The 27,600-nt window shown below is 35.8% G+C and overlaps 1 protein-coding gene across 8 annotated transcripts in view; it reads right to left on the reverse strand.

The window, feature by feature from the left end:
• The window catches only part of LOC106874322 (myosin light chain kinase, smooth muscle), a 145,806-nt gene extending 118,606 nt beyond the window's left edge, over positions 1-27,200 (reverse strand). For 4 of the 8 annotated variants that reach the window (XM_052965923.2, XM_052965921.2, XM_089338128.1 and 1 more), the window contains exon 1: positions 25,897-27,200. In XM_052965923.2, the coding sequence (XP_052821883.2) occupies positions 25,897-26,077 (181 nt within the window). In that variant the 5' untranslated portion in view covers positions 26,078-27,200. The remainder of the gene's footprint in view (positions 1-25,896) is intronic. The other 4 variants (XM_089338169.1, XM_089338157.1, XM_089338151.1 and 1 more) reach the window with 2 other exon arrangements.
• Positions 27,201-27,600: the final 400 nt, after the last annotated feature.

The following is a 27,600-nucleotide window of genomic DNA, read 5'->3' on the forward strand; positions in this document are numbered from 1 at the left end:
CATGTTTCACACCAAAGCAGACTTTGCACACAAATAGTAAACAAGCATTGATGATTGTGGTCTTCCATTCAAACATATCCAGACTAGGGGAAATACTACTTTGCTTGAAAATAGGTGAAGGTTAGTGATAGGAAGAGCATCCAACTGGAGAAAAATCTACTCTGAAAATTTTTTATGGCTCATGCATGTATGGGAAAGTAAATGTTAAAATGATAGTACACACACACACACACACATTATATATATATATATATATATATATATATATATATATATATATAGGCAATCTTTATATCTAACTTAGCATTGATATTTTGTTAGAACACCAAATACTATGGCATTCACCCTTGGGAGGACCTTTCATATGAACACATGGCATATTAAAGCACACATATCATTGGAAGATGGGAATCATCTGTTACAGACCTCAGAACTGCCAGAACATATAATTTCGATGTACTCAGTCTTTTCAGTGACAGACAGCTGCTATTCACATACCAGCCAAATATAACAGCCAATGAGTAACTTTTCAGGCACTGATGTTTCAGATAGCTAGCAAGCTTATTAAAGAATAATTATTAATGACAGAAGCAGCATTAATACCAAAAGGTGATCTGTATATGAGGGTGCTGAAAAGTTCCTAGCTTTAAGGGTATCATGAAAAGCCTGGTTGGAGGCCCAAACTTCCAAGTTCTTTTACAGGGCTTAAAAAACTGAAGGACCACTGCAATAAGTGTATGAATTTCAGAGGGGAATATGTTGAATAAAATCATAATTAACTGATCCTCCTGTACTTTTTTTTATCCAAAGCCAGGAACTTTTCAGCACCCCTCATATATATAACTCAACATGGATATTTTGTTGAAATGTCAAATGCTATGCTATTGACTTCTCATTTGGATGCATGGTGCATTCGTCATTTTTAAGTTCCCTTTTTCTATGCTGGCATGGATTGAACAAGATTTATTGAAATATATTATTCTATGACCAGACACTCTTCTTGTCATCAACTTTTACTTAGTCTTCAAGTTAGGTATAATCCATGCTTTTAAAGCATGATAAAACCAATAGGCTATGGGATGTATTGTTTACAGGAGATGCAACCAACACATTACAGTAGCACAAACGTTGTCAGAGTGAATGTATAAGGAAATAAACATTAAAACACACACACAAATATATATTGTCATCTTAATGTCTGCTTTTCATATTTGCATTGGTTGGACAGAATTTGTTGAGGTAGATTTTCTACAACCAGATGCCCTTCTGTCACTAACCCTCATCCATTTCTAAATATGGCAATATTTCCCCCATCTTTACATGAGAGAATAAAAATGAAGGATGCTGCTTGCATGATGGTAACATTCATTTACAACTATCATACAATTTTAAGGCAGGGAGGAGACAGTAACACACACATATGCAACAGGTTTCTTTTAGTTTCTATTTACCAAATCCATTTGAAAGGCTTTGATCAACCTAGGGCTATAGTAGAAAATATCTGTGCAAGGTGCCATGCTGAGGGACTAAACACAGAACCATGTAGTTGGGAAATAAACTTCTTACAACATATACCATAGTATCAACCAGAGTATCAGACGTTATACATCACTGGTCACAATTCGCTTCGCATTGTTTAAGCTTTCGAAATGACACCACCCCACTGGCAAGATGAGCAGGCCAACATTCTTCCTGATCGATAGGCTATTCCATTACAAGATTACCCATTTACAGCTGAGTGGACTGGGGCAACATGAAATGAAGAGTTTTGCTCAAGAACACAATGCACCACCCAGCCCAGGAATCAAACCCATGATCTAGTAATCTAATCACTGAGCCACATGCTTCCACATGTGTGTGTGAGAGAGAGGTTTCTGCACAGTTTCCATCTGCTTATTTTGATCACAAAGTAATGAAGTCAGTGCTTCTCAGTAGGATAGGCCATAAAAGCCACACCATACAAAGTGAACTTTATGATAACACAGCCATGCCTATACCTATTATAATATATACACAATACATACATATATAGTTGTCATTTCTACAACTGGTTTTCTATGAAGCAGTGTACCCTCTCTGACACCAACACATTCAGTCGGAAATGTGCATAAACTTTTGATAAAGATTAGTTATGATGTAGAAAAAGGAAATTGTTCATGGTATTACCACACACAAAAAAATATATACCTGTTTAATTTATGTTTACACAGATTATTTATGAGTGCCAGCAGTTCTTTTATTTTCTTTTAATCAAAATCTAACACAGGAAAAGAATGTACCTCCTCTGGAGCTTTAGTACAACATATGGCAACTGAACTTGCACGCATTCATATAAAAAGCTGTATTCTGTATTAGAAGTTAGTTTGACATTTAAGTTTAAAAACCCTGATCGTTACTTTCTATACTTCATTCATAACTTTTAGTTTCCCACTGTTTTGTATCCTACATCATCCAAGCTTATGTAGACGACAGAATTAAGATATGGATACTATATTCATTCACATACAGTTTGAACATTCTATAAGTTCTATTATTATTTATCTTCAAATGTTTGGCTTTCTCATATGTATTTGCTCTAATCACAGTTTGCATCTAATTATTCTGCTTTCAATTACTTCCTTAAGCCCTTTGAGACAACAACTAATTCTATGACATAAATTTCCTGTTTTAAAGTGAGCTAAATTAAAACCTTCAGTCAAGATTTCATGTTATGTTCCATACACCAATTTGAATAATAAAGATATTTTACTAAATTCTTCATAATTATCATATAAATTAAAATGAAACCAATGTATTTCAACAGAAATATGGGAACAAAAGTGTTAACCTACACATTCAAATATTGTTACCCATCTTTTACTTTTTCAATCATTAGACTGCAACTTTTCTTGGGTACTGTCTTAGCTTTTGTGTGCAGCAGATGCACAGGGGGCAATAAACACCACAGATGCTCAGAAAACAGATTCCATCACACTCCAGTGGGAGAAACTAAAAGTAATTGATAGCTTCTGCTACCTAGGTGACCAAGTTAGTAGTGGGGGTGGATGCTCAGAGAGTGTTACCACTAGCAAAGTTTAGAAAGCTTCTACCCCTAATGGAGAAAAAGGGCCTCTCGCTCAGAGTGAAAGGTAGATTGTACAATGCATGTGTGCGAACTGCCATGCTTCACGGCAGTGAAATATGGGCCATGACTGCAGAGGACATGCATAAGTCCGAAAGAAATGAAGCTAGTATGATTGGCTGGATGTGTAATGTCAGTGTGCACACATGACAGAGTGTAAGCGTGCAAGAGAGACATTTTGAGCTGGTATGGTCATGTACTACGGATGGGTGAGGGGAGATGTGTGAAGTGCCACTCCCAAACAGTTGAAGGAATCCGGAGTAGAGGTAGACCCAGGAAGACATGGGATGAGGTGGTCAAGCATGACCTTCGAATGTTGGGCCTCACAGAGGCAATGACAAGAGACCGAGACCTCTGGAGATATACTGTGACTGCAAAGAGCCGGCAAATAAAGTGAGTTCACAGCTGTATCCTACACCAGTTTCGCATAACCAACCCCAGCCCATTCAAAAGTACCTTGGATCATAACGTGACCTGCTGTGCTTGAGGAGACTTATTGAGTTAAGTACATCAACATCAAAATGAAAATCAAAAGGAAATTATAGTTGTGATACCCATGCTGGTGGCACGTAAAAAGCACCATTCGAACGTAGCCAATGCCAGCGCCACCTTGACTGACTTCTATGCCAGTGGCACGTAAAAAGCACCAACCGATCATGGCCGTTGCCAGCCTCCTCTGGCCCCTGTGCCGGTGGCAAGTAAAAAGTACCCACTACACTCAGAGTGGTTGGCATTAGGAAGGGCATCCAGCTGTAGAAACACTACGAGATCAGACTGGAGCCTGGTGCAGCCTCCTGGCTTCCCAGACCTCAGTCGAACCATCCAACCCATGCTAGCATGGAAAACGGATGTTAAAAGATTATGATGATATATCTATATATATAAAAATGAGAATGTGTGTCTGTCTGTCTGTCTGTCTGTCTGAATCCCTAAAACTCGAGAACTACGCAACCAATTTCATTCAAATTTTACACATGCCTTACTTAGGGTTCCAGTTGTGTTTTAGTCAAAAGAAATTATTAACTTCTTGCAGAGTTCGAGCACACGGCAACATAATATCTCCTCCACTATTTAAGTATTAAGTGTCAAAAGTGAAACAAAAACACTCATGTCAAATACTTTCACTTTAAAAATGAAACTATTCCACTAACTGAAACAATCACATTTCGATACTGTAGTGACAGATACTTTCACAGAGAGAGAGAAAGACAGAAAGAGAGAGAGAGAGAGATGTATATGTATACATATACATGTATATGTACACCATTTCGATACTGTAATGACAGATACTTTCAGAGAGAGAGAGAGAAAGAGAAAGAGAGAGAGAAAGAAAAAGAGAGAGAGAGAAAGAGAAATAGAGAGAGAAAGAGAAAGAGAAAGAGAGAGAGAAAGAGAAAGAGAGAGAGAAAGAGAGAAAGAGAAAGAGAGAGAGATGTATATGTATACATATAGATGTACACGTATATGTATATATATATATAGATCTATACATGTATATGTATACATATATAGATCGATACATGTATATGTATACATATGTGTAGATGTATATATATATATATATAGATGTACATGTAATATGTACACATATATACATATATACATGCATACAGATATCTATACATATATACACCCATCACACACACATACACATGCACACAAACACACACATTAGTCATTTGTTTTCTTATCCAAAACTACGTCAAAAGTACTGAATGGATCTTTATGAAATTTGGAAATTATATTCTTTGCATAACGGCCATAACTCCCATGAAAATTCATATATTTTTGATGTTGATGAAATTTTAACCCGAACATAACAGATGAGCATTATTTAGAAAATGATGTCACACGTTATTGAGGCTACCATTCTTTCTGGATGTACAAAAGGGGATGACGTCTTTATTCCAAGAATTCCTCTTACTCCATCAGGAGCAGACATTCCTTTTACATTCAGAAGACTACAATTCCCCCTTCGTGTGACTTTTGCCATGTCCATAAACAAATCTCAGGATCAAACACTGTCTGTAGCTGGTCTTCTCTTGAAAGAGCCCTGCTTCTCACATGGACAACTGTATGTTGGCTGCTCAAGAGTGGGCAGCAAAAAAAAAACCTATTTGTATATGCTCCACAAGGGAAAACAAGGAACATAGTTTACAACGAGGTGTTATAATCACAACAGCAAGAAAGTATGTACATGATCACCTTCTTTTACGAAGCTTCATTGACTTTCATATATTTATATTGATATACATATATATACGTGTGTTTGGGTGCGTGTGTGTGTGTATATACATCTCTATATATAAAGATGATGCGTAGTCTAGACGGCGTTTTTAGATTTCATTATTCTCTTTAACCCGGGCAACGCCGGGTATTTCTGCTAGTATATATATATATATATATATATATATATATATATAACAAAAGGTAAAAAGGATTAATAAATCCAGGCTGGTATCTACAAAGCACTCAGTATTAAGTGAACTTGGTTAACTATATCAAACAATCAGATACTAATAAATTCAAATACAGTTAACATCCAAGGTAATTCTACATGTGTTATAAGTAAATCCAAATATTGCTTAGAAGTATTTACTAAACTGGCTTCTCTTAGAATATTATATTTCACCTTAATGTTCTTTTTGTGTGCGTTCATGTATTATAGATATTATTTCAGTTCACTTTGAATTCAACCAGTTTTAGGTTACCTTGATAATATTGTATTAGCATAAATTTCCAGATTGGTTTGGCTGGTATTTTGCACCTTTTTTTTCCTACATCCAAATATGCTAGCACAATAGAAACGATCAATGGTAATGTATGGTGTAATCATCGATTAAAGATGTGATTTCCTCCATTCTTGTTCATATATATCATCATCATCGTTTAACGTCCGCTTTCCATGCTAGCATGGATTGGACAGAGATCACACTCAGATAGTGCACTTAGTGCTCCACTGGCACGGGTGCCAGTCATATTATATATATATATATATATATATATATATATATATATATATATATATATCAGTATACAAGGAATCCAGGTGTAGGAAGTTTGTAAGCTTCAAGCTGTCCATGGCAGGCATAGAAAACAAAAAGTGAACAGTGTATGGTCAGAAACTAATTTATTGGCATCAAAGGTTACACTTTTTCCCATTTTGAATTTCTTCATAACTTCAATAAGCTGAAAGTTTCTGTATAGCTCATGGTTAGCAACAAGAGTTGCTACAAATGCAAATGAAAATCCATATTGAGGGAACAGAATGAGTAAAATGCAGGCTACATATGTTTCTTAGCTAGCTGATCCTCTGATGTAATAATTTCTCAAAAGATTAAGCTTCCAATGAGTTTCCATTTATTTTATGGACAATAAAAAGACAAAGTTAAAAAATTTGTTGCTTATCCCTTGATTACATGAACCTATAATCAAAGGCATTAGAGTCATTACCATACTGTCTTTTTATGTGCAGTAAGGTGTGAACTGAGGAATATTTGGCTGCTATTTTTAGCAGATCAGCAATGATTTGATCATGGGGCTGAACAACAACAAACTATTTAAAAAAAGCTACAAACAGTTCAACAAACTAACAACAGTACATTTACAGGCAGTTTAAATATATGTGTTGACACAATTGTCAACACAGAAGCAGAAAGTGAGTGCATATATATGTGTCAGAAAGAGAGAAAAACATAAGAGAGAAAAACATAAGAGAGAGAGAGAGAGAGAGAGAGAGAGAGAGAGAGAGAGAGAGAGAGAGAGAGCTTGGACCAAGAATCAATTTATTTCTGAGTACATACACAAAGACAAACACATTTCCACACTAACACATGCACACATGCCTTTGTCATCACCATAGCAACACCAACCAGTTTCACATTCACACCAGTACTGGATTGTATCATCTGATGTCACTAAGGTGTTAATAGCAATCACGGACCATACAAGTAAGTTATTTTCATAAATAGTTGATATTCACTGCCAATGTCTGCTATTAAAAAAAAAAAAAGGAATTAGCTTAACATATTACTGAAAGAAGAGATAAAATGTTGAAAATACTAGATAAATCAATGATTAGTATCTAGGAGACTTATATGTGAGCTGGCAGAATTGTTAGCATGTCGGGCGAAATGCTTAGCAGTATTTCATCTACTGTTACATTCTGAGTTCAAATTCCGCCGAGGTCGACTTTGCCTTTCATCCTTTCTGGGTTGATTAAATAAGTATCAGTTATGTACTGGGGTTGATGCAATCGACTTAATCCCTTTGTCTGTCCTTGTTTGTTCCCTCTGTGTTTAGCCCCCTGTGGGCAATAAAGAAATAGATATACAATATATGTATCGAATATATTAAAATTAGTTTTAACTTGCAAGCAAAAATACAATTTTCTAGTTTACTATCTGAAATCAAGGAAAATATAATTCAGCAGAGATGGAAAATTTAACACCAGATCCAGTCCTTGTTATGATGGCATGTGTTCCTCAATGGTCCCCTGAGAACTATGCAAACAGAGTGCAAGCTCCAAGTAGGGCCTCCCATGCTAAGCAGATCAAAGTTTGGAGCCCAGACTTATAAGGGCCACCTCTTCCCTGAGATAAAACAGGTTTGCATAAGGTCAACAGCCTTACTTAGAAAAAGCAGTTAGAGAAGCATCAAAGGCAATTCAAAAACCAACGAAACCTGAGAGAGGAGAGTCCAGATTAAAGAGGAGTGAAGAATACTCATCAATGGCCTATGCTCCATAAGAAGGAAAGGATGTAAGAGACAAAATGTACAGATGCCAATCAAGTCTGTGTGCGTATGTGTGTGTTCACGTGTGTGTGTGTGTATGCGCGTGTCTGTGTGCACGTGTCTGTGCACGTGTCTGTGTGTGCACGTGCGCGTGTCTGCATGTGCGTGTGTCTGTGTGCATGCACGTGTCTGTGTGTGTGCATTGCCTGTGCGTGCATGTGTCTGTGTGTGTGCGTGCATGTGTCTGTGTGTGTGTATGTGTCTGTGTGTGTGCATGTGTCTGTGTGTGTGTGTGCATGTGTGTGTGTGTGTGCACATGTGTATGCAAGTCTGTCTATGTTTGCACTAGTTTAAAAGTGTATTATGCTGTACACCTTTATGCGTTATAACCTAGTAGTTCAACAAAGACAAATTGATAAAATAACCCCTAGTAGTGAGATCAATATGATTAACCAAACCTCGTCATTTCACTTAAGTCTTCTTCATAACAAAAAGCCTGAAGGCATATGCTTAAGATTACTGCCATAATTAATTTTTATATTGGCTAGGTTCCAAAACTTGGAATATTAATTTCAATTTCTTCAGCAATCTTATTCTAGATATTCAAGAGCCAATCACAAGTGTCATTTATACTTATTAAATCCTAGCTTTGGTCCTTGGAAGAAGAATAAATAAACATTATAAACTTTGAAGCAGATACAATGCTCGTTCTTTAATGATTTAATATGGCTGCTGAAGATATCAAATTCAAATCCCAGGTTGTCACTAAAGAAATAGAAATATTCAAAGATTTGTGGTTTCATATATGTGCAAGGATTAATCTTCTTGGCATTCAACACTCATCACCATTAGCATCTACTTTTCCATGCTTGCATAGGTCAGACTGAATTTGTTGAGGCAGATTTTCTATGGCTGGATGCCCTTCTTGTCACCAATGCTCACTTATTTCCAAGCAAGGTAATATTTCCCCATGGCCAGATATGTTTTCCATGAAAGACAGGAAACAAACAACAACACTCTTATCATGGTGATGCTTTTTTGCAAGCATCACATGATGTCAGGACATCACACACACATATCTACATGATGAGCTTCTTTCAGTTTCCAACTACCAAATTCACTCATATGACCTTCGACAGGCTGGGACTATAATAGAAGACTTTTATTCAAGGTGCTGTGCATTAGGACTGAACTCAAGATCACATAGCTGGGAAGCAAGCTTTCTTAGCTACACTGCTACACCTAAGCGAACACTCAAAGATCCGCAACTGTCAACAGTGACAAAGCAAAAACATTAGGACTGACAGGGGAATGAGAATGGATGGTAAGTCAAATAAGTATCATTGGAGGGAATTCAAGCTCTGTTGAATCTCGTGAACAAGAGAAATAAAACAAAAAGTAAATTTCAATAACACTGAACTATATGGAGAAAAAAAATGAATATATGAACAAAAATAAATTCTACAATATTCAATTAATTCAGTTATTGTCAGCAAGAAAAATGTATTAACTAAAGCATGCTTATATGAGCTGAAGATAATAGATGAATGTATTTCTGCAAGAAAAAAAAAATAAAATAAAAAATTTAAAGGTCTTTTCCAAAGAAAACTATTTATATAAGAAAAAAAAATCAAAAATGAAAATATATTGTTTTCTTATATTTTTTGTTTTTCTTATTTTCAGAATATATGAACCAAAACATTTTAATAGCAATAAGAATACTGAATAGATTTAACAGATATATAAAAAAAAATGCTTTTCATTTTACTTAATAAAATAGATTTCATAAAGTTGGTAATAAAAGAAGCAATTTACATATAATATCAAAAGTGTCTGGCGAATGATTTTTCTTAAATCTTATTACAATCAAATAGAAACTTTTAAGTGTCCTTAAACATATTCGATAAGTTTTATTTTCTGCTAAAATATTATGGAAAACTACTTTTAGTCCAATTATTTATGACATTTTTGATGCAGACAAAAGATTGCTGCTATTTTAAAACTACGTAATTTGAATTAAAAAACAAAAACAAAAAAATCTGCAAAATATGTTTTTCAAAGGAAATAGAAAAAAAAAAAACCTTTACAAAAAGGTTTTATCTTAATATATTTTCACAAACAACATATATTTATAATTCTCTTCTATATCCATTATTATGTCTGTTGACTTGATAAAGATATTTTAAAAATATATTGAAATGTCATTAATTTTATCAATTATTATTTGTTTGTTTGTTTGTTTATTTCTTGCAAGAAAATATTTAAAAACTTTTTCTGAATCAATTTGTTGGATTAATTTGATTAATAGTTGTTTATTATTCCCTTATATAATTATAAAATTCAGACATTGTAAATGATAATGAGATAAAACTGTGCTCTAAAGTAATTTTGTATATTAAAAAAAAAAAAAAAAAAAAAATGTTTCCAATCTGTGTTAAAATAAAAAAAGAAATAAAAATTAGATAAAAAAAATTATAACATTTGCCTCTTTTATTTATTTTTTTTATTAACTCTTATACTTCACTAGGTCGGTCTATCAGTTTACCATTTTTGTGCTAGAAAAAAAGAGCTGATCTTTTCAAGTACATATATGATTTTCCTTTGTCTATTAAGATTCCAGTACATTACAGAATTTCAAACAGTGTCTTTTGTTCCTTTTTATCTTGTAAAAAATTATTTGTCTTCCTTGGTGCAAAAACAGTAGATTTCATCTCCGAAAGCTTAAAATAGAATCTTTCAATAATACTTAATAGCATGATTATGGTTGTGGCATTGCAGAATCTCCAAGAACAAATATTTGACAACTTCAACTAAGTTTTCAGGAAAAGACTAGTATGCTTGTGGGTAAATAGTTTACGTATCCTTTTAATAATGATATATAATTATTGTACACAACCCAACCAGCTCTTTTGTTGCATACAAAAGCCAGAGATAAACTACTTGTGAGATATTTATAGAGAGATAAACTACTTGTGAAAATACTTTGTAGGCAAAATATTGGAATTCTTCAGATGAAAAGAAACTGAATGAGTATTTGACAAATAACTTGCAGCTAATGAAACAGAAATCTCACTGTAATGTGTTTTCTAAAGAAAATAATTCTGTTATGTCACCATGTGTGGGCGTGTTTGCAATCAGAGCAAGTATGGAATGTCTGTGCAGTAGTATTGGGGTTGTAGTGCTTGTAGTTAGTGCACACTGCCTCTAGTTGCTACTCTCTGCTTTCAGCTACCAGCTAGTCCATTTTGTGAGGATGAAAAGAGGAGCTGAGTGCATGTCTCCTGCTGCATAGCAGCCTTTCTCAACACTTCTACAGGGTCTCCTCATGGCCACACATAATAACTAGGTACCTTGTGATACCAAATTAAACTAAGAAATCACAGAGCAGCAGAGTGCCCAAGAGATTAGGAGCATAGGCTCATTAGTGTGTAGATACCACATCACTTAAAACTGTCACAGCTGAGTCTTGAGTACCTAGTCACTACTGGCATCCTATTCAGGATTTCACTTGAAACAAAAACCACGGGTGCTGCTTACACTTGGTTCCACATCACGTCACTTGGGAAGGTTTTGAGTAAAGGGAAAAGAAAGTCTAGTTATGTTTAATAAAAAAAAATAGCTTATTTACTTAAGTTTTAACATCATCATCTTCAAAATAGCCTTCTTGCACAGCAATACATCGATCTTAGCATTCCTGCCACTTTTGGAATCTGACCTGGAAGTCGTTTTCTGTAAACGAGGTGAGGACCTTCTGCAATTCGATCTAGATTTCAACAATGGTGTTAAAACAGTGATCTTTGAGCTGCATTTTCATCTTGGGGAAGTGATGGAAGTCCACAGGTGCTAAATCTGGCAAATAGGGTAGCTGTGGAAGCAACACCATGTTGTTTTTGGCAAGAAACTCACAAGTGAGGAGAGCTTGGTGACAGGGTGTATTGTTGTTGTGAAGAATTCAAATCTCCATGCTTCACAGATCTGGTTACTTCCACCGAACGTCCTCCCTCAAAACACTTCAAAACATTGCAGTAGAACTTTTGATTGACAGTCTAGCACCAAAGGATGAATTCTCAATGCACAATACCACAGATGTCAGAAAAAACTGAGTACGTTCTTGATTGAGCAGCAGCTTTGTCATGCCTTCTTCAGTCATGGAGATGAAGAGCTGTTCCACTGTGACAACTGCTGCTTTGTCTCAGGGTCATACCCATAGACCCAACTCTTATCACCAGTGAAGATCCTCAACATGAAGGATGGGTCATCAGCAGCATGCTGACAGAGATCTCGACAGACTTTGACTCAGTGGTCAGCAGGTGAGGGGACAAACTTGGCAGAGACGTGTTATATGTTCAATTCAGACATTAGGATTGCCTGCACAACTCATACAACAGACCAACAACATCAGCAATGTCATTGATTGTCAATTGACAATCCTCATGCACAGGCTGATGTATTTTCTCCACATTTCCAGGGTTGATGCTCATGGTAGGTCTTCCAGATTGCTCATTGTCTTCCAGGGATATTCCTCCGCTTTTGAAATGCCTGAGCCACTTGAAACATTGTGTACGACCTGTTGCTTCATCGCCATAAGCTTGCTGAAGCATGCTCAATGTCTCTGTTGCAGACTTCCCAAATTTAACACAAAATTTCATGTTGGCTCTCTGTTCTAACTTGTCATGACAAAACTGCAGAGTGCAACATACACATGATCACAGAAACACAAAGTTCACAACTTGCAAGGTTGTCACCTTGGCACACTGCCTCATGAAGGCCACTACTTATTCTCACTGCATACGCAACCATGTGCTGTCATCTGTTGGTAGGCTACAGAACTAGTCGGGGAACTTATATGTGGAATTGCATCCACAGTTCATAGAGCATCATAAAGATTAATAACAGAAAAAACAGTCGTTGAAAATCCTATATGTATGGAGGACCAAGATAGCCAGAGGCTCAAGCAGAGGACTTGTTCATTTGAGGATGATCTAAATAATAGCAATTCTAGCTTTCGACATATGATGAGCAATTTTGAGAAGAGGGTGCTAATTGATTTTGTCAACCCCAGTACTTGACTGCTATTTATTTTATCGACCCTAAAAGGTGGTAAAACAAAGTTGACCTTAGTAGAATTTGATCTCAAAACATAAAGCCTGAAGAAATGTCACTAAGGTGCAGGAGTGGCTGTGTGGTAAGTAGCTTGCTTACCAACCACATGGTTCCGGGTTCAGTCCCACTGTGTGGCACCTTGGGCAAGTGTCTTCTACTATAGCCTCAGGCAGACCAAAGCCTTGTGAGTGGATTTGATAGACGGAAACTGAAAGAAGCCTGTCATATATGTATATATATATATATATATGTATGTGTGTTTGTGTGTCTGTTCCCCCACTGTCGCTTGACAACCGATGCTGGTGTGTTTACATCACCGCAACTTAGCGGTGAGGCAAAAAGAATAAGTATTAGGCTTCCAAAGAATAAGTCCTGAGGCTGATTTGATCAACTAAAGGTGGTGCTCCAGCATGGCCACAGTCAAATGACTGAAACAAATAAAAGAGTAAAAGAGTAAGTATTTTGTCCAGCATGCTAATGATTTTTCCAGCTTGCTGCTCTCTATAATAATAATGATGACTTCAAACTTTGGCACGAGGCCAGCAACTTTAGGGGAAGTAGAAGTCGGTTACATTGAATGGTGCTCAACTAGTGCTCATTTAATCAACTACAAAAGCAAAGTTGACCTCAGTGGCATCTGAACTTAACAAAGCAGGAAGAAATGCTCTAAGCATTTTGTCTAGAATGCTAATTATTCTGCTCACACAGTATCTTAATATTGATAATAAAGATCAATTCTGGTCTCTCTCCACAAAATAAATAATGCATTTTCTCCATTAATTTGTACAAATTTCTAAAAGAAATACAAAAGACCAGCTACATTATTTTACAACACTTTATTTATTTTAACTTATATTTACTCAAATACTTTCTTATGAAAATTCATAATGAATAAGGGACTCGAAATTCAATCATGGCTTTGTATTATTATAACTTTTCTTTTTTTACAATAAAAGAATATGAAGAATTAACTGGCTTGTGTTTCTGATTCATATGTAATTAATAGAAATGTTTATCTTTTACTTCTTTTAGTCATTGGATGGCAGCCATGTTGCTGCACTGCAAGAAGGCCAAATACACTAAAGTGATTATTTTTGCAGAACTGCAAATTTATGGGGGCATAATTAACACACATTGCCAAACAGTAGGAGACAAACACACACACACACACACACACACACACACACACACACACACACACACACACACACACACTAACAATGGTCTTCCATGCAGTTTCTATTTACTAAAATTGCTCACGAAGTATTAGTCAGCCTGGAGCTATAGTAGAAGACACTTGCCCAAGTTGCCGTGTAGTGGAACTGAACACAAATCCACACGGTTGCAAAGTGAGCTTCTTAAGCACACAAATATGCCTGAGCCTATACAGAACTTTCTGTAAGTTACAATGTATCTTAAATATTAAAACAGACTATCTAGGATATATATATTATTTAAAGCAGTTTCCTTTTCAAATTATATAACATTGTCGAACTAAATTTTCATATACCAATCAAGGAGAAAAGTAATATCAACTCTTTAGCATTCAAATTACTTGGTTAAATGTAATGCCTACTTATTCACAACGTTTTGAATTAATCATGCATTATTTTGTAGTTTTGAGATTTTAATGATGTGATTGTTTCTTTTCAGAATATTGTAAGGTAGGTGTGAGATGGCAGATATGGCTGGTCTGAATATTGAAATACTTTGGATGGATATGGCCAGTTTAAATGTTAAAGGGCTAATAGTGTAAATGTATTCAATCAACATCTGTATGTCTACTTGTTATTCTGATGTTGTGGCATTGTATGTTTTACATGCTTGCACATAGTCAGGAATATAGATGGTGGCTACCAATTTAGTGTCAGGCATATTTTTATGGTATGCCATTTGGGTAACATTGGTAAACTATGATACTCTGTTGTAGCAGACACCTAAAATTTTGAAATTAATCATTTGCCACTGTCATGGACTTTATCAAATTATCTTAAATATAATTTGCAACTCTGATAATCAACTAGCTACACTGAAATGGAGTTTAATTAATGCTTAAATCTTGATAATATTCAAGAAGCACAGTCACAGCAAGTACAATTTAACTCAAAACTGTTTCTACATGACACAAACCCTGAGCTAGCTGAGACAAAATTTTCTGCATTATGTAGTATCAAGGAACCGAAGTAGAAGATGACCCTGTGTCCTATAATTATTCAAGTTTACTCATTTGAAGGTAAAAAGTGTACTGTTGAAAAAAACAACCAAGCTCTATGACAAAAATATTTAACATATTTGGTAGACAGAAACTGAAAGGAGCCCGTCGTATATACATATATATATATATATATGTGTATGTGTGTATATATGTTTGTGTGTCTGTGTTTGTCCACCCAACATCGCTTGACAACCGATGGTGGTGTGTTTACGTCTCCGTAACTTAGCGGTTTGGCAAAAAGAGACAGATAGAATAAGTACTGGACTTCCAAAGAATAAGACCTGGGGTCGATTTGCTCAACTAAAAGGTGGTGCTCCCGCATGGCCGCAGTCAAATGACTGAAACAAGTAAATGAGTAACACCACTAGCAGGGACTTCCATCAAAGAAAATCTAGTAAACAATGAAAGAAAGTGCAATTAAAAATGCAAAAATTGTACACCATCACATCCTTCTAGGTTGTATCTTGTGTATGAAAAGAAATGCTTTAATTGTGGAAATGCAGATCATTTCAGTAAATTCCACAGTTCAGAACTTCTGTATTTTACCAAATCTTTCCACAATGCTAATGTTAAGGGTACGAGGCCTAAACAGTTTGAAGATGAAGACATTGAAGGTGTATACAACTGATATGAGTTGCAACAGGTTAATTGTTAATGTTAACTTGAATGGATATTAGTTCAACTGCAACTGGATATTGGTGCAGCATGCTCTATCATTCTGGTTTCATTGTTAAAATTACCATTAGTCATCAAACCAAACTGATTTATTTCTTATAGTTCATAACTAGAGACAGCTAGCATCATTAGAACAAATAACTACTAAATATCCTTCCCCAAGAACATTTGCTAATGATGTGATCAATTCATTGAGTTGACATCACCAGCTTCTCCTCCATTAGAATTGTCACTTGATATGTGATTCCCTGCAGTAATGTTTCTAACAGATCAACAACATCAATTTTTCCCCACTACTACTGCTGTTGTTAATACTCGATCTCCAGCACCTCCCATATTGCTAACACTACTAAATCATGGTCAGCCTCACAGCCTTGATGAGTAATATGACACTATCATGTAGGAGCTGCAAAATCATAAAGGGACTGCAGAAGCCACTAAGATATAATGACTACAACAATTAATCATTCACTGTTGGAGCCATGTTATATTCATAGTATTCTAGTATTAATATGTAAATGTATCCAGTGAACATCTGCATATTGTTTTTATCTAATCATCTTTATGCTTATGTTCTGCTATTGATTGCATTTTGCATGATTGCTCATGGGCAGGACTGTTCAAATTGAGAAACAGTTTGATATAAGGAACATTTTTGATGGTGTGCTACATGGTGAGCAACAATACTTATAACAGACATCTGAAGTTTTGAATTTACTCATTCATGGACTAGGAATTATCAGAAATAGAACACTTTATTCTCAGTTACCTTGGCAAAATCTGATTAAAATATACTTTGCCATAGAGATCTAATAGGATTAAAATATGATTGCTTGATAAAGACCAACCACACTTTCCATAGCATACCTCCATTTAATTGTTTATTTTGAATTTTGAGGTTATCATTTCTGGACAGGAATTAATCATTAATGCTAATGACTTTTTTGTTTCCTTCCCTAAAGGTGTTATATTAATTATTTAAAATGTTTTCGATTATATTAAGTGTAGCCAAAAACTTAACTATGTGTTCTTCATGCAGAAGGTATCCATGGGAAATTTCTCCCAGTTATTAAAATCTACAAACTGATGTCAGAATTCAGTTTTGTAATATTTAATTACAAAATTCATAGCTCTAAAAATGCAAATATTAAATTTTAAACGATAATGTAATAATACTTTCATGAAGAAAATGGAATGCATAAATGAGTGATCTTCTGACATGTCTAGCAAGGTAGTAATTCCAAAATTTCAAATAAGAACTGATTGTGATGATCCATTCAATCCATGGAAAGTGTAGCTTCCCAGTTACATAGCTCTCAGCTCAGTCCCACTGTGTGACACCTTAGACAAGAGTCTTCTACAGAGTCTGGCTGACCAAAGCCTTGTGAGTGGATTGTGAGTGGATTGTGAGTAGATTTGGTAAACAGAAACTGAAAGGAGCCTGTCATATGTATATGTATGCAAGTATATATATATATATATATATATATATATATATATGGCACTCTGCTGGTTATGACAACAAGGGTACCACTGAAGGCTCATGAAGGCACGTGGCTTAGTGGTTAGGGTATTTGGCTCAGGTCGTAAGATTTTGAGTTTGATTTCCGCTAATGCACTGTGCCCCTGAGCAAGACACTTTATTTTGTATTGCTCCACTCCACTCAACAGGCAAAAACGAGTAGCACCTGCAATTCAAAGGGCCAGCTTTGTCATATTGTGTCCCACCGAATCTCCCTGAGAACTATGTTAAGGGTACACATGTCTGTGGATGAAAAATTAAAGAATAGAAAAAGATAGTATGCTACTTTCATAGTTACATGTACACTTTTTTGTTGTTTATCATCAGGTCAGCCTGGTCAAGTAAAGTGTGATCAAAGATAGTCTAGCCATGACCATCCTGTCTTTTTAAAGACATGTAAAAACACGGCCGTCGCCAGTACCGCCTGACTGACCCTCATGCCAATGGTACATAAAACACCCACTACACTCTCGGAGTGGTTGGCGTTAGGAAGGGCATCCAGCTGAAGAAACTCTGCCAGATCAGATTGGAGCCTGGTGCAGCCATCTGGTTCGCCAGTCCTCAGTCAAATCGTCCAACCCATGCTAGCATGGAAAGCGAACGTTAAACGACGATGATGATGATGATCTAATGAAATACCAAAACATTTTAGGAGATTAAAGCAGGCGTGTGTTGATGATGATAATAATAAGGTTTATCTCACAGAGAATCAACATTCCCACTTAAAAGTCAGTCTGAGCAAAAGTTCAAGGTGGTGCAAGGGGGTATTTTTCTTTTTTTCTACAACAAAAAAGTGTGTCCACACTTAATATGAAGTATAATTATTAATTACATTATGTTAAGCAATTAACATTTTGTGCACATTTTAAATACTGGAAAGCACATTAATTTCTTTTGTGCACAAGGTGTAAATTGCATATATGCAGACACATACACACACACACACAGAAAAGTCAAGAGATGTATTCCCCAACCAAACATATAGTTTTAAATAGTTAATATTAAATTTTATCTCACAAGTTAATGCACATAATTAACTGCTTTTTATTATTTTAGTTTTAAATGAGCTTGCCTTTTATCTTATTTAACCTTATCATTACTGTTAAGTTTTAGCTTTAATAACGAAAAGGTTATATAAGATAATGAATTCTCGGTTATCTCTGCTTTATTTACAATCATACCTAATAACTACTAGATTCATCATCATCATTTAACATCCGACTTCCATGCTGGCATGGGTGGGATGGTTTGACACGAGCCGGCCAGACAGCAGCCTGCACCAGACTTCTGTAACTGTTTTGGCGGGATTTTTAGAGCTGGATGCCCTTCCTAACACCAACCACTCAGCAGAATGGACTTAGCGCTTTTTATGTGGCACAAGCTCAGGCGAGGTCAGTTTTGGCAGGGTTTTTACAGCTGGATGCCCTTCCAAACACCAACCACTTTACAATGTGGACTGAGTGCCTTTAAGTGGTCCCTGCACTGACAGGGTCACCAAATACTTGCAAGACAAATTTTTCACAAGATGCTTTTACTGCTTATTTTCTGTTGCTTAACAAGTACATTCTGTGCAAGAATTCATGAGAAGAACTTTATAATTAAAAAATTTTTAGGTCATCTTTGTATTTTGTTTGCATGATTCTTTAAGTGAATTCATGTGTTGAAGCAAATTTTCTTGTGTCTAGCAACGAAAGAGCTTTGACAAAAAAAAAAAAAAAAAGACTATTTAACCAAGTTTAACAAACAGCCAATTAGTTAGTTAGATTGACTAATAATAAAGGAGTGGAACTGAACCAGCGTGTCTTATTGACATAATGAACTCTCCCTAGACACAACAAAATTTGTTAGGTCTACTTCATGAAAAACAAAAGGAAATCACTTTAATACTACTTTATTTTTTTTGATTTACAAATTAGATTAAAAAGCTAAGTACAGTGTTCTGTGACTTCTCATAGTGCCTTCACCAAAACAACAATATTTATAAGTCAGGAAATCTTCAGCATGATTGGCCTCTTGTCTTCAAGAACTTCACTGAATACAATGTTGATTTGCATTTAACATCAGCAAATCCTTTAACTGTGTCTGTTAGATGGAATTCCTACCTGAACTTGCTCCACCCACAGTATGTAATCAAGGGTGCTACCTGATCTAGTGATGGATGACATTCTACAAGACTTAAATGAAAACCTCACATTTGCATTTAAGTAATGTGCTGCTCATATCAGTTTCAGAGCTTGTTATACTTAAAAATACTCTGGACGCCATCTTGATCAGACAGATTTCCTAACCACCAACACCACAATCACACTGCTTCTTCTTTCAAGGTTTTTTTTTTTTTTATCTGTTTCTCTAACTCTCATTCACTGTCTCAATTTCCCAGATCCCAAGCTTGGGGAAGATGTGTAAAATGGAGGGGTCAGACTGGAGTCGCCAGAAAGCTCAGAGAATGGTGCATTGGAGGGGTGGTAGGTGAAGGTAAACGGGCAATGGTGGAGTGGGTGCAAGAGCAGCGGCATGGTCCACAGAACGTGCGCTGGCAAGGGCGGTATGGATAGTGGTGAGGGGATATCCATGAAGGACGAAGTGGCTAGCCATGGGTTGAGACTGAGTTTCAAAGTCAGGGTTGTCACTGCAGAGCCTGCGCAGACTGAAGAATTAGGAGTAGGGGATGGAGAGCTTGGTGTGGGTAAGGTGGGGGAGAAGTCAAGGTATGAGTGTTAGTCAGTGTGTTTGTAGTGGATGGAGGTAGTGAGAGCAGAGTTATGTATGTTAACTGAAATGTCGAGAAAGGAAGTGTTGGAAATGGTGCAGGAGAATTCGCGGGCAGGATGGAAGGAGTGGACAAAAGAGAGAAAGGAGTCTAGTTGTTCGTGGGAGAGCGAGGTCGCACCAGTAGTCATCAATATAACGACTGTATAGTTCGGGAGGTGGGACCAGTGAATCTTGAAAATATTTGGGCCTCAACATAGCCAACGAACAGGTTCACATAGTTGGGGCCCATTCTTGTTCCCACAGCCACTCTCGAGAGCTGTTGGTAAAACACCCCCGTGAACGAGAAGCAGTTGAGGGAGAGAACAAGTTCGGCCAGACAAAGAAGTGTGGATGTGTCAGGTTGGGGGTTGAGTCGAAGATATAGGGGCTAGGCACAGGTATGACTGTGTGGTAAGAAGTTTGCTTGCCAGCCACATGGTTCTGGGTTTAGTCCCATTGCATGGTACCTTGAGCAAGTATTCTCTACCGTAGCTCCAGGTTAAACAAAGCCTTGTGAATAGATTTGGTAGACAGAAACTAAAAGTAGCCTGCTGTGCAAGTTTGTGTTGTTGCTCTTCGATAACTATCACAAACAGCAGTAGATTTCTTCAGCTGAATACACATCGTAGATTGGTTAAAATTACCCAAACACAATAACTAACACAAAATAACTTCTAAAATTCGAAATTTTGTCCAAAATGTTGAAAGTAAACCATGTTCAGTGGGAGAAATTACACCAGTATACGCAATTTCAAACTGTTTAGTTAATGAAAAAATTGTTTAATCTGTGAGCCAAACTGAAGAAATCCACCAATTTTGTTACTTTTGAAAGTAAAACCTCCCAACTATTTTTTTAAAGAACACAATGGATAATGTAGCTTGAGGTACACTATGCAAGAAAAATAAGACAGGATGATCATAGGTCTGCCAGATCAGAGCTGCCAGGGGCTAAACAATAATAACTAGCAGATACATTCCTCGTCAACAGATAAATTTCACAGAAATATGGAGAAGCAAAATAGTATGGTTAAGAGGCTAGCTTTACAACAATGTGGTTTTAGGTTCAGTCCCGCTGGACTGAACCTAAAACCGTCGGCAAATGTCTTCTACTATAGATCCAGGTTGACAAATGCCTTGAGTGAATTTAGTGGGTGGAAACTCATGTGGAAGCTTATTGTGTGTCTGTGTGTGCGTGCGCGCGCGATCCCCACTAACACTTGACAGTTATGGTTTGTTTACATCCACGTCACTTAATAGTTTAGTCAAAGAGGCTCAATGGAGTCAATGTCACACTTAAAAGATAAGTACTGGGGTGGATTTGTTTGGCTAAACCTTTTTTGATGGTCACAGTCCAATGACTGAAACAAGTTAAAGACCTCGACAATAACAGACGGAATGGTCATTGAGCCTGAGTTTGCTGGATCAGAGCTGACATGAAGCTAAATAAAAAATAATTTGTGACTGCTGTCACTAACATGCTTGATGTAATTGCTACATTCTTTAGTCAATACATAAATTTTGTTATTATTAATGCACAGAAACATTGCAAAACAAACATTTTAAATAGGAAGCAGTAGATATATTTCAACACAATAACGATTATTCGAAAAATTAAAATTTGATAAAATAGGAATGTCATAGGTTGAGTGGATCTTAACTATTGGTCTGCTGGATCAGAGCTGAATTAGGTCTAAAACAACAACAAAGAAATTTGTCAATGGACGAAGAACCCTTTAATGCACAGACTCAACCCGTTAAAGTTAGAAATAAACCTCCGGCTGGAGCCCTTGATTAGATTCAATCCAGAAGACTTCTTCGCTCAGAGACGTTGCTATCCACATTCTATTTTATTGTTGCTGTTTTTTTGTTTGTTTTTGACGAAAAGCGATGGTAGAATGTGACACAAAGTATAAATTTTGGCATTAAAAAAGACAAGATGGCCACAATTGGAACACTCTTGAAAAAACGGTAATTGTTCAGATTAACACCCGCACGATCTTCACAAGGGTGTTAGGGTTAGGGTTTTAGTGTTAGTGTTAGTGTTAGTGTTTAGGGTTAAGGTTACGGACGGAATTCCCTAACCCTAACCGTAACCCTAACCCTAACCTTAACACCCTAGTGAAGATCGTGCGGGTGTTAATTTGAAAAATTAGCGAAAAAACTTGGTCACAGCTGAAACACTATTAAAAATATTATTTAGAAACACGCATGTTTACATGCAGCCAAAAGTAGATCAGATGTTTCATTTTGAAAATTGTTTCATTGAAATATGGAATACCCAAACATTCATATTACCATAAAACAAGTTTACTTAAGTGTTACGGTTTTCCTAATTTTCTATTTAACTGTGGTTGTAAATCTGAGGCCTTCTTAGATAGTTTTTTATCGAAACACCTTTAAGCGCTGAAATCTGCTAGTTTGGGGACATAACAACTTTGTTGCCTCGTAACTTTCAGAGAAATGCACAGTTTTTAATGGGAATTTACAGGTATAAGTTCTCGACATTTGTGAAATTTAGAAAAAGAATTTTGAAGGAGTGTTTCGGGTCAATCTCTCCCCCGCCTACTGACTTTCTTTATCACCAGTCATAAGTTGAGCAATTTTCTCTTTCTTTTTATGTTTGAAACCTCAACATTGCACAATCTACACTCTCGTAAATGTATTTCTGTAAAATAGCATTTAAAAAACACGTACGTTTTAAAAGAGTTAGGAGGAAACAAAGTCGACAGGGAGAGAGAGAGAGAGAATGATCTAAAACACTTCCAAAAACTATGATTTTTTTTTATGTAAACATAATCATAATCTGTACCCTTGAAAACGCATTTCTGCAAAATTCCATTGCAAAGATATGCATTTTTCAGAACAAACAGTAGTTATGCCCGCTTTTGTTCCATAAGTGAAAGGTAAGCCGAAAGAAGCATCAAATTGGTGGAATTCAAAATTCAGTAGTTATGATAATTAAAATTATACAAGACAGCACAATAACGAACAAGTGAAATGTCTTAATATTTTCTGATATACATTCCAACGGTGAGTAAAAATATGAGAGTTCATAAAGACCAATTAACTGTTGCAAACGAAAGCAATCCAATTTCTTCGGATCCTGAATTTTACTTTGGTAAAAAATATAAACGATAACATATAGAATATTGAAACAATCCAGCCATTTTCATCTTCAATTTATCATTATGAGGGTCTTGGGAACAATTTATTATTATGATGGTCTTCCAGTTGGTGCTATCAGAAGCAACCGTTAATTAGCAAACGGTCTTTCTATGTCCTCAAGCGAGACCAACCGAGTCTATGTCTGTAGAAAGACTCTTAGAGATTTTATAGGCGAGACCGAGCAGCATCTAGACATAGTAGATCACGAATTAGATATTTGAATAATATCCATAGGCTCGGTTGTGGTAAAATGTTTAATTAGTCAACATTAAAGGACGTGAATACAAAATAAAGTTACTTTAACTGTAAACATACTAGCGGCAAACAATAAGTGTGATTGTTTACTCCGTGTATGAATTTGTATTACAACTTCTGTTTGTGTGGGGGTAGTGACGATGTCAAACAGTTTGAAAGAAACCATGCCTATCCTGTTGGTGAAAAAAAAATATTTCACTTGAAAGAAGCATTGATATTCAAATTGAAATATTGGTTCCACCATACAAAAAATAAATAAATAACTAAGAAACAAACATGTAGATTTATTGTTACCTTATTACTTGAAGGTGACGTTTGAACAAGTGGGCGAATCCAAAGTACGTAGTAAGCTGCTCTATGGGAATGGCTATATTAGGGAGTTTAACTACCAAACAAATAAATGCCAGTTTCACAAATGTTAATCAAGACTTTTTTCTAAGAAATTATATGGTGGGGAAACAATATTGTTAAATTCACACGTTCCAAGGTATTACTAATGATCAATCACATCTTGAAAAAATGTCCTACCAATGTTAATAGAATGAATATGTCCTGCCTTGTGGTTGGTAGTGAAAGAAGATATTGGACATGAAACAAAAGATCCCAAACCAAGATGAATTGGCACGTCTTGTGCACCGACTGACCTTATGACCGAGTAAGTCAACCTAAGCTGTTAATCATTAGGTCCAAGTGTAAATATTATCCTCCGAAACGAAAGTTTACAATTGATTGTATCAGCATAATTAACACAGACATACACATACTGAACAAATTACAAGTTACATCTCAAAATAGCGACATCTCCACCTCCCACACACTAACCGAAAGCTAATTAAAAGAGTTGATTGGCATGTCAAAGTCATTTTCTAGACTTTAAAACTTTTTTTTTTTAATCTTAGTATTTAAAAGAACTTCACTACTGTACATTCACAAAACCCCGAATCACCGAAGTCAGTAGCTCTATTGAAATACACTGCTTTTGTTTCAATTAATTTTGAAAATAATGAAGAATTTAGTGAAATAACTGTGTCTTTATTAAGAAGGTGTTTGGAATATAATTCAACATGAAATTTTGATGGAATGTTTTAATTTATAGCACTTTAAATCGGGTACCTTATGTTACAGAACTAAAGGTGGATTAAAAGATGAGCCAAGCTCATGTGTGCAATATAAAACTCGTTTAGCATCCTAATAAAATCTAAACTTTTCAGCCACATATCGTAAACAACTTTCATAAGAAGTTCAAAATACGTGTCGTTTCAAATACATATGATTTAAAAAAAAAAAAAAATAAACAGTTAATACATTAGCACAAAGCTAAACAATAAATGATAGGTTTGTGTGTCTGTCATAATTCCATTTCGAATGTCAAGAAATGGATAAATACAAAGTGACTTAATCTTGCTAAAATTCAAGATTGATGTTGTTTACTTCCCAAGCCAGGAATTTTTAGCAGGTGTTCCAGCTGTGACCATCCCTTATAAGTTTGTTTTTATGCGAAGTTATAAAAATAGTTGAACATTAAACTGAAGGACCTCTCAACAATTTATAATAGAGTACAAGAAAAAAGATAGCCGTTATCAGACTGTGTATGGTGGTGGCGGGGGTATTATTTGGCCTGAAGACCTTGTGCACCCACAGACGAAACAGAATAACGAGAGGTTGTATACAGGGTACAATAAACTCCTCAAAAAAGTAAAAGGGGAGACAGACAGAAAACAACAACAGTAAGACTTGATAGCCAAAACCACCTGAAGAGGACACAACATAAAGTACAATAACAAAAGAAATTAAAAGTCATGAAGGAGGGAAACATTTATGTACATTTTGAATTACATTGTCCCTTATGCCCTTACTTTTTTAAGACTATAAAGTGTATCAGTGTAAGAAGAGACTAGGGGGTTATTTGTAGCTGGTCGACCGTATACAAGTTCCCTGCTCATTTTGCAGGTTCCTCAAGAATCTGAAGAAACACGCTCTGAGAATACTATTGGTTTGCCTTACATATGAGTGCTGCATAAAAAAAAAAAACTATATTCGTTGCAGTTAATTATAATGAAGAAGTTGGTTTTAGGGACATTAGGATTTTCAAAGTGAAAATAACAATAACAGCTATTTGCCAACAGCAAAGAAACGGATATGAGATATCTATTGCTATGTTCAAAGCGTTGTCGCTACGGTAAACTTTTTTTAAAAGTTTATCGAAATTAAATTTTTAAATCCTTTAAAATTATATTAATTGATAATGAAATTCAAAACAAATGTAAAAGAAGTACGGGGGGGAAAAAACAGTTATATTAAGTACAACAAAATTTTCGCCTGAAAAAATATATTAAAAACAAAAATCTTTCTCACCGATAGCAATATAATAGGATGAGACGTAAGTCCGACCAGGTGGTTCATGAATGGGAGCAGTTGCCGTACTAACACATTTTGTATGACATTCTTCGTTATTTGTTAGATTATAATGAACGGAAGATACATGACGAAATGGCTGGGACGAAGATTGTTTGGTGTTTGTTTGAGTGTGTGACATGTTGATATTTCTATTTTCCTTCGGTAATCAGATAATCCAGTCGTAAATATCAACCAGTTTGAATACAGGGGACACCGCGCGATTTCCTTCGGTATTATATCGTACAATAATGGCCTTGTTAGTTCTTTCGGAGAAGCCAACCAGCAACAATGACCTGACCAGTACAGCTGGTGTAATGCTGTAGGAAATATTCAAATGAACGGACAGGTACATAGGAAGAATAGTTTTAAAGAAAATAGTTCTGTAGTTATTATATACTAACTAGGACATAAGGAATGGTAAGTAAAAGGATATGTAGTGGATTCATACTTTTGGGGGCATTTCAAGTTAAGATAAACGCTCATAATTTCAGTGACAGCGAGCGAGGTGGCATTAAACAGGTGGTTGACATAAAGTGTTTCGGAAAGTAACTGACACACGTGACCCTATGACGTTTACTCCTCCTCCCACTTTGGGCTCAGTCAGGTTAACTTATCAAATGTTGATAAACAAATGACTTCTTTTTTTCCCTTTTTTTTCAAAAATACCGCCAAGTTATTCATATCAGAAAAAGTTATATTATAAATAAATGGAAAAGTTTTAGATCTTCTACTTTTTCGACTATTTTTGTTTTGATTCTTTTAAAACAAAAATTCAGTAGCAAGTCATCCATACGTTCTAAATTAAACTGAAATTGAAACTATTAATATTTTAAATGTAGTATTGAGAACTACCTGTTATGATTTGCAACCTTATGCAATGAAGATTTTTTTTTAAATTTCGAAAAAAAATTAATAAACTTTAGTTGAGATCGTATGGGATTTAAAACCGTTTCGTCATATAAATACAAATTCTCAGTTAAAAATAAGTATTGTCCTTAATTACTTTTTTTTTGTCCCGTCTGTCGGCTGTGTGATATGAGAAAAGATAGTAAGAAATTGCACAGCTAAGAGTATTATTGCATTTACCCGCAATGTGGTCGCGACAAATGACATACGTTAAATCATTTCTCTATCGCTATTCTATTGTCGCTTTATCACATTTCCAGTCACTCTTCCACCACCTCACATTTTAGTGTTTTTTACACGTCTGTCGCACCCTCTCTCTCTTTTCCTTTCCCGTCTAGTTCACTGCGTCTCTCCCACCCGCCTCTTTCTCAGAAATTGCTTCACTTCTTTTTTTTTTCTTTTCAGATAGTTAATTCCCCCTCTTTCTCTCATTTCCACTTACACTGCTGACTGCAGGTCACTAGTGGACAAAATAAAATGTTTTGAAAAAGAAAAAAAAAAACTAATATAAAAATTGAACTATTTTTATCGTAGGTTAATTTCCTGAGGTGAACATTCCTTCTACTTCCGGGAGTGTTTCTCCTTACTCGTATGTCACTCAGAGTCACATTCAAATGTTTCTTCTCGCTAAAGCTAAGCTACTTAGATAAGGCAAAAATATTTCGAGTTGATTTGTTTTATATTTTCTGTTGTATTCCTTTGACACTTTGTTACGGCTCTTATGTACAAGCATTTCCTCTATGCAATGTATGTGTG

This window comes from Octopus bimaculoides, chromosome 2 (genome assembly GCF_046866305.1).
Source record: "Octopus bimaculoides isolate indiv1 chromosome 2, ASM4686630v1, whole genome shotgun sequence".
Lineage (NCBI taxonomy): Eukaryota > Metazoa > Mollusca > Cephalopoda > Octopoda > Octopodidae > Octopus > Octopus bimaculoides.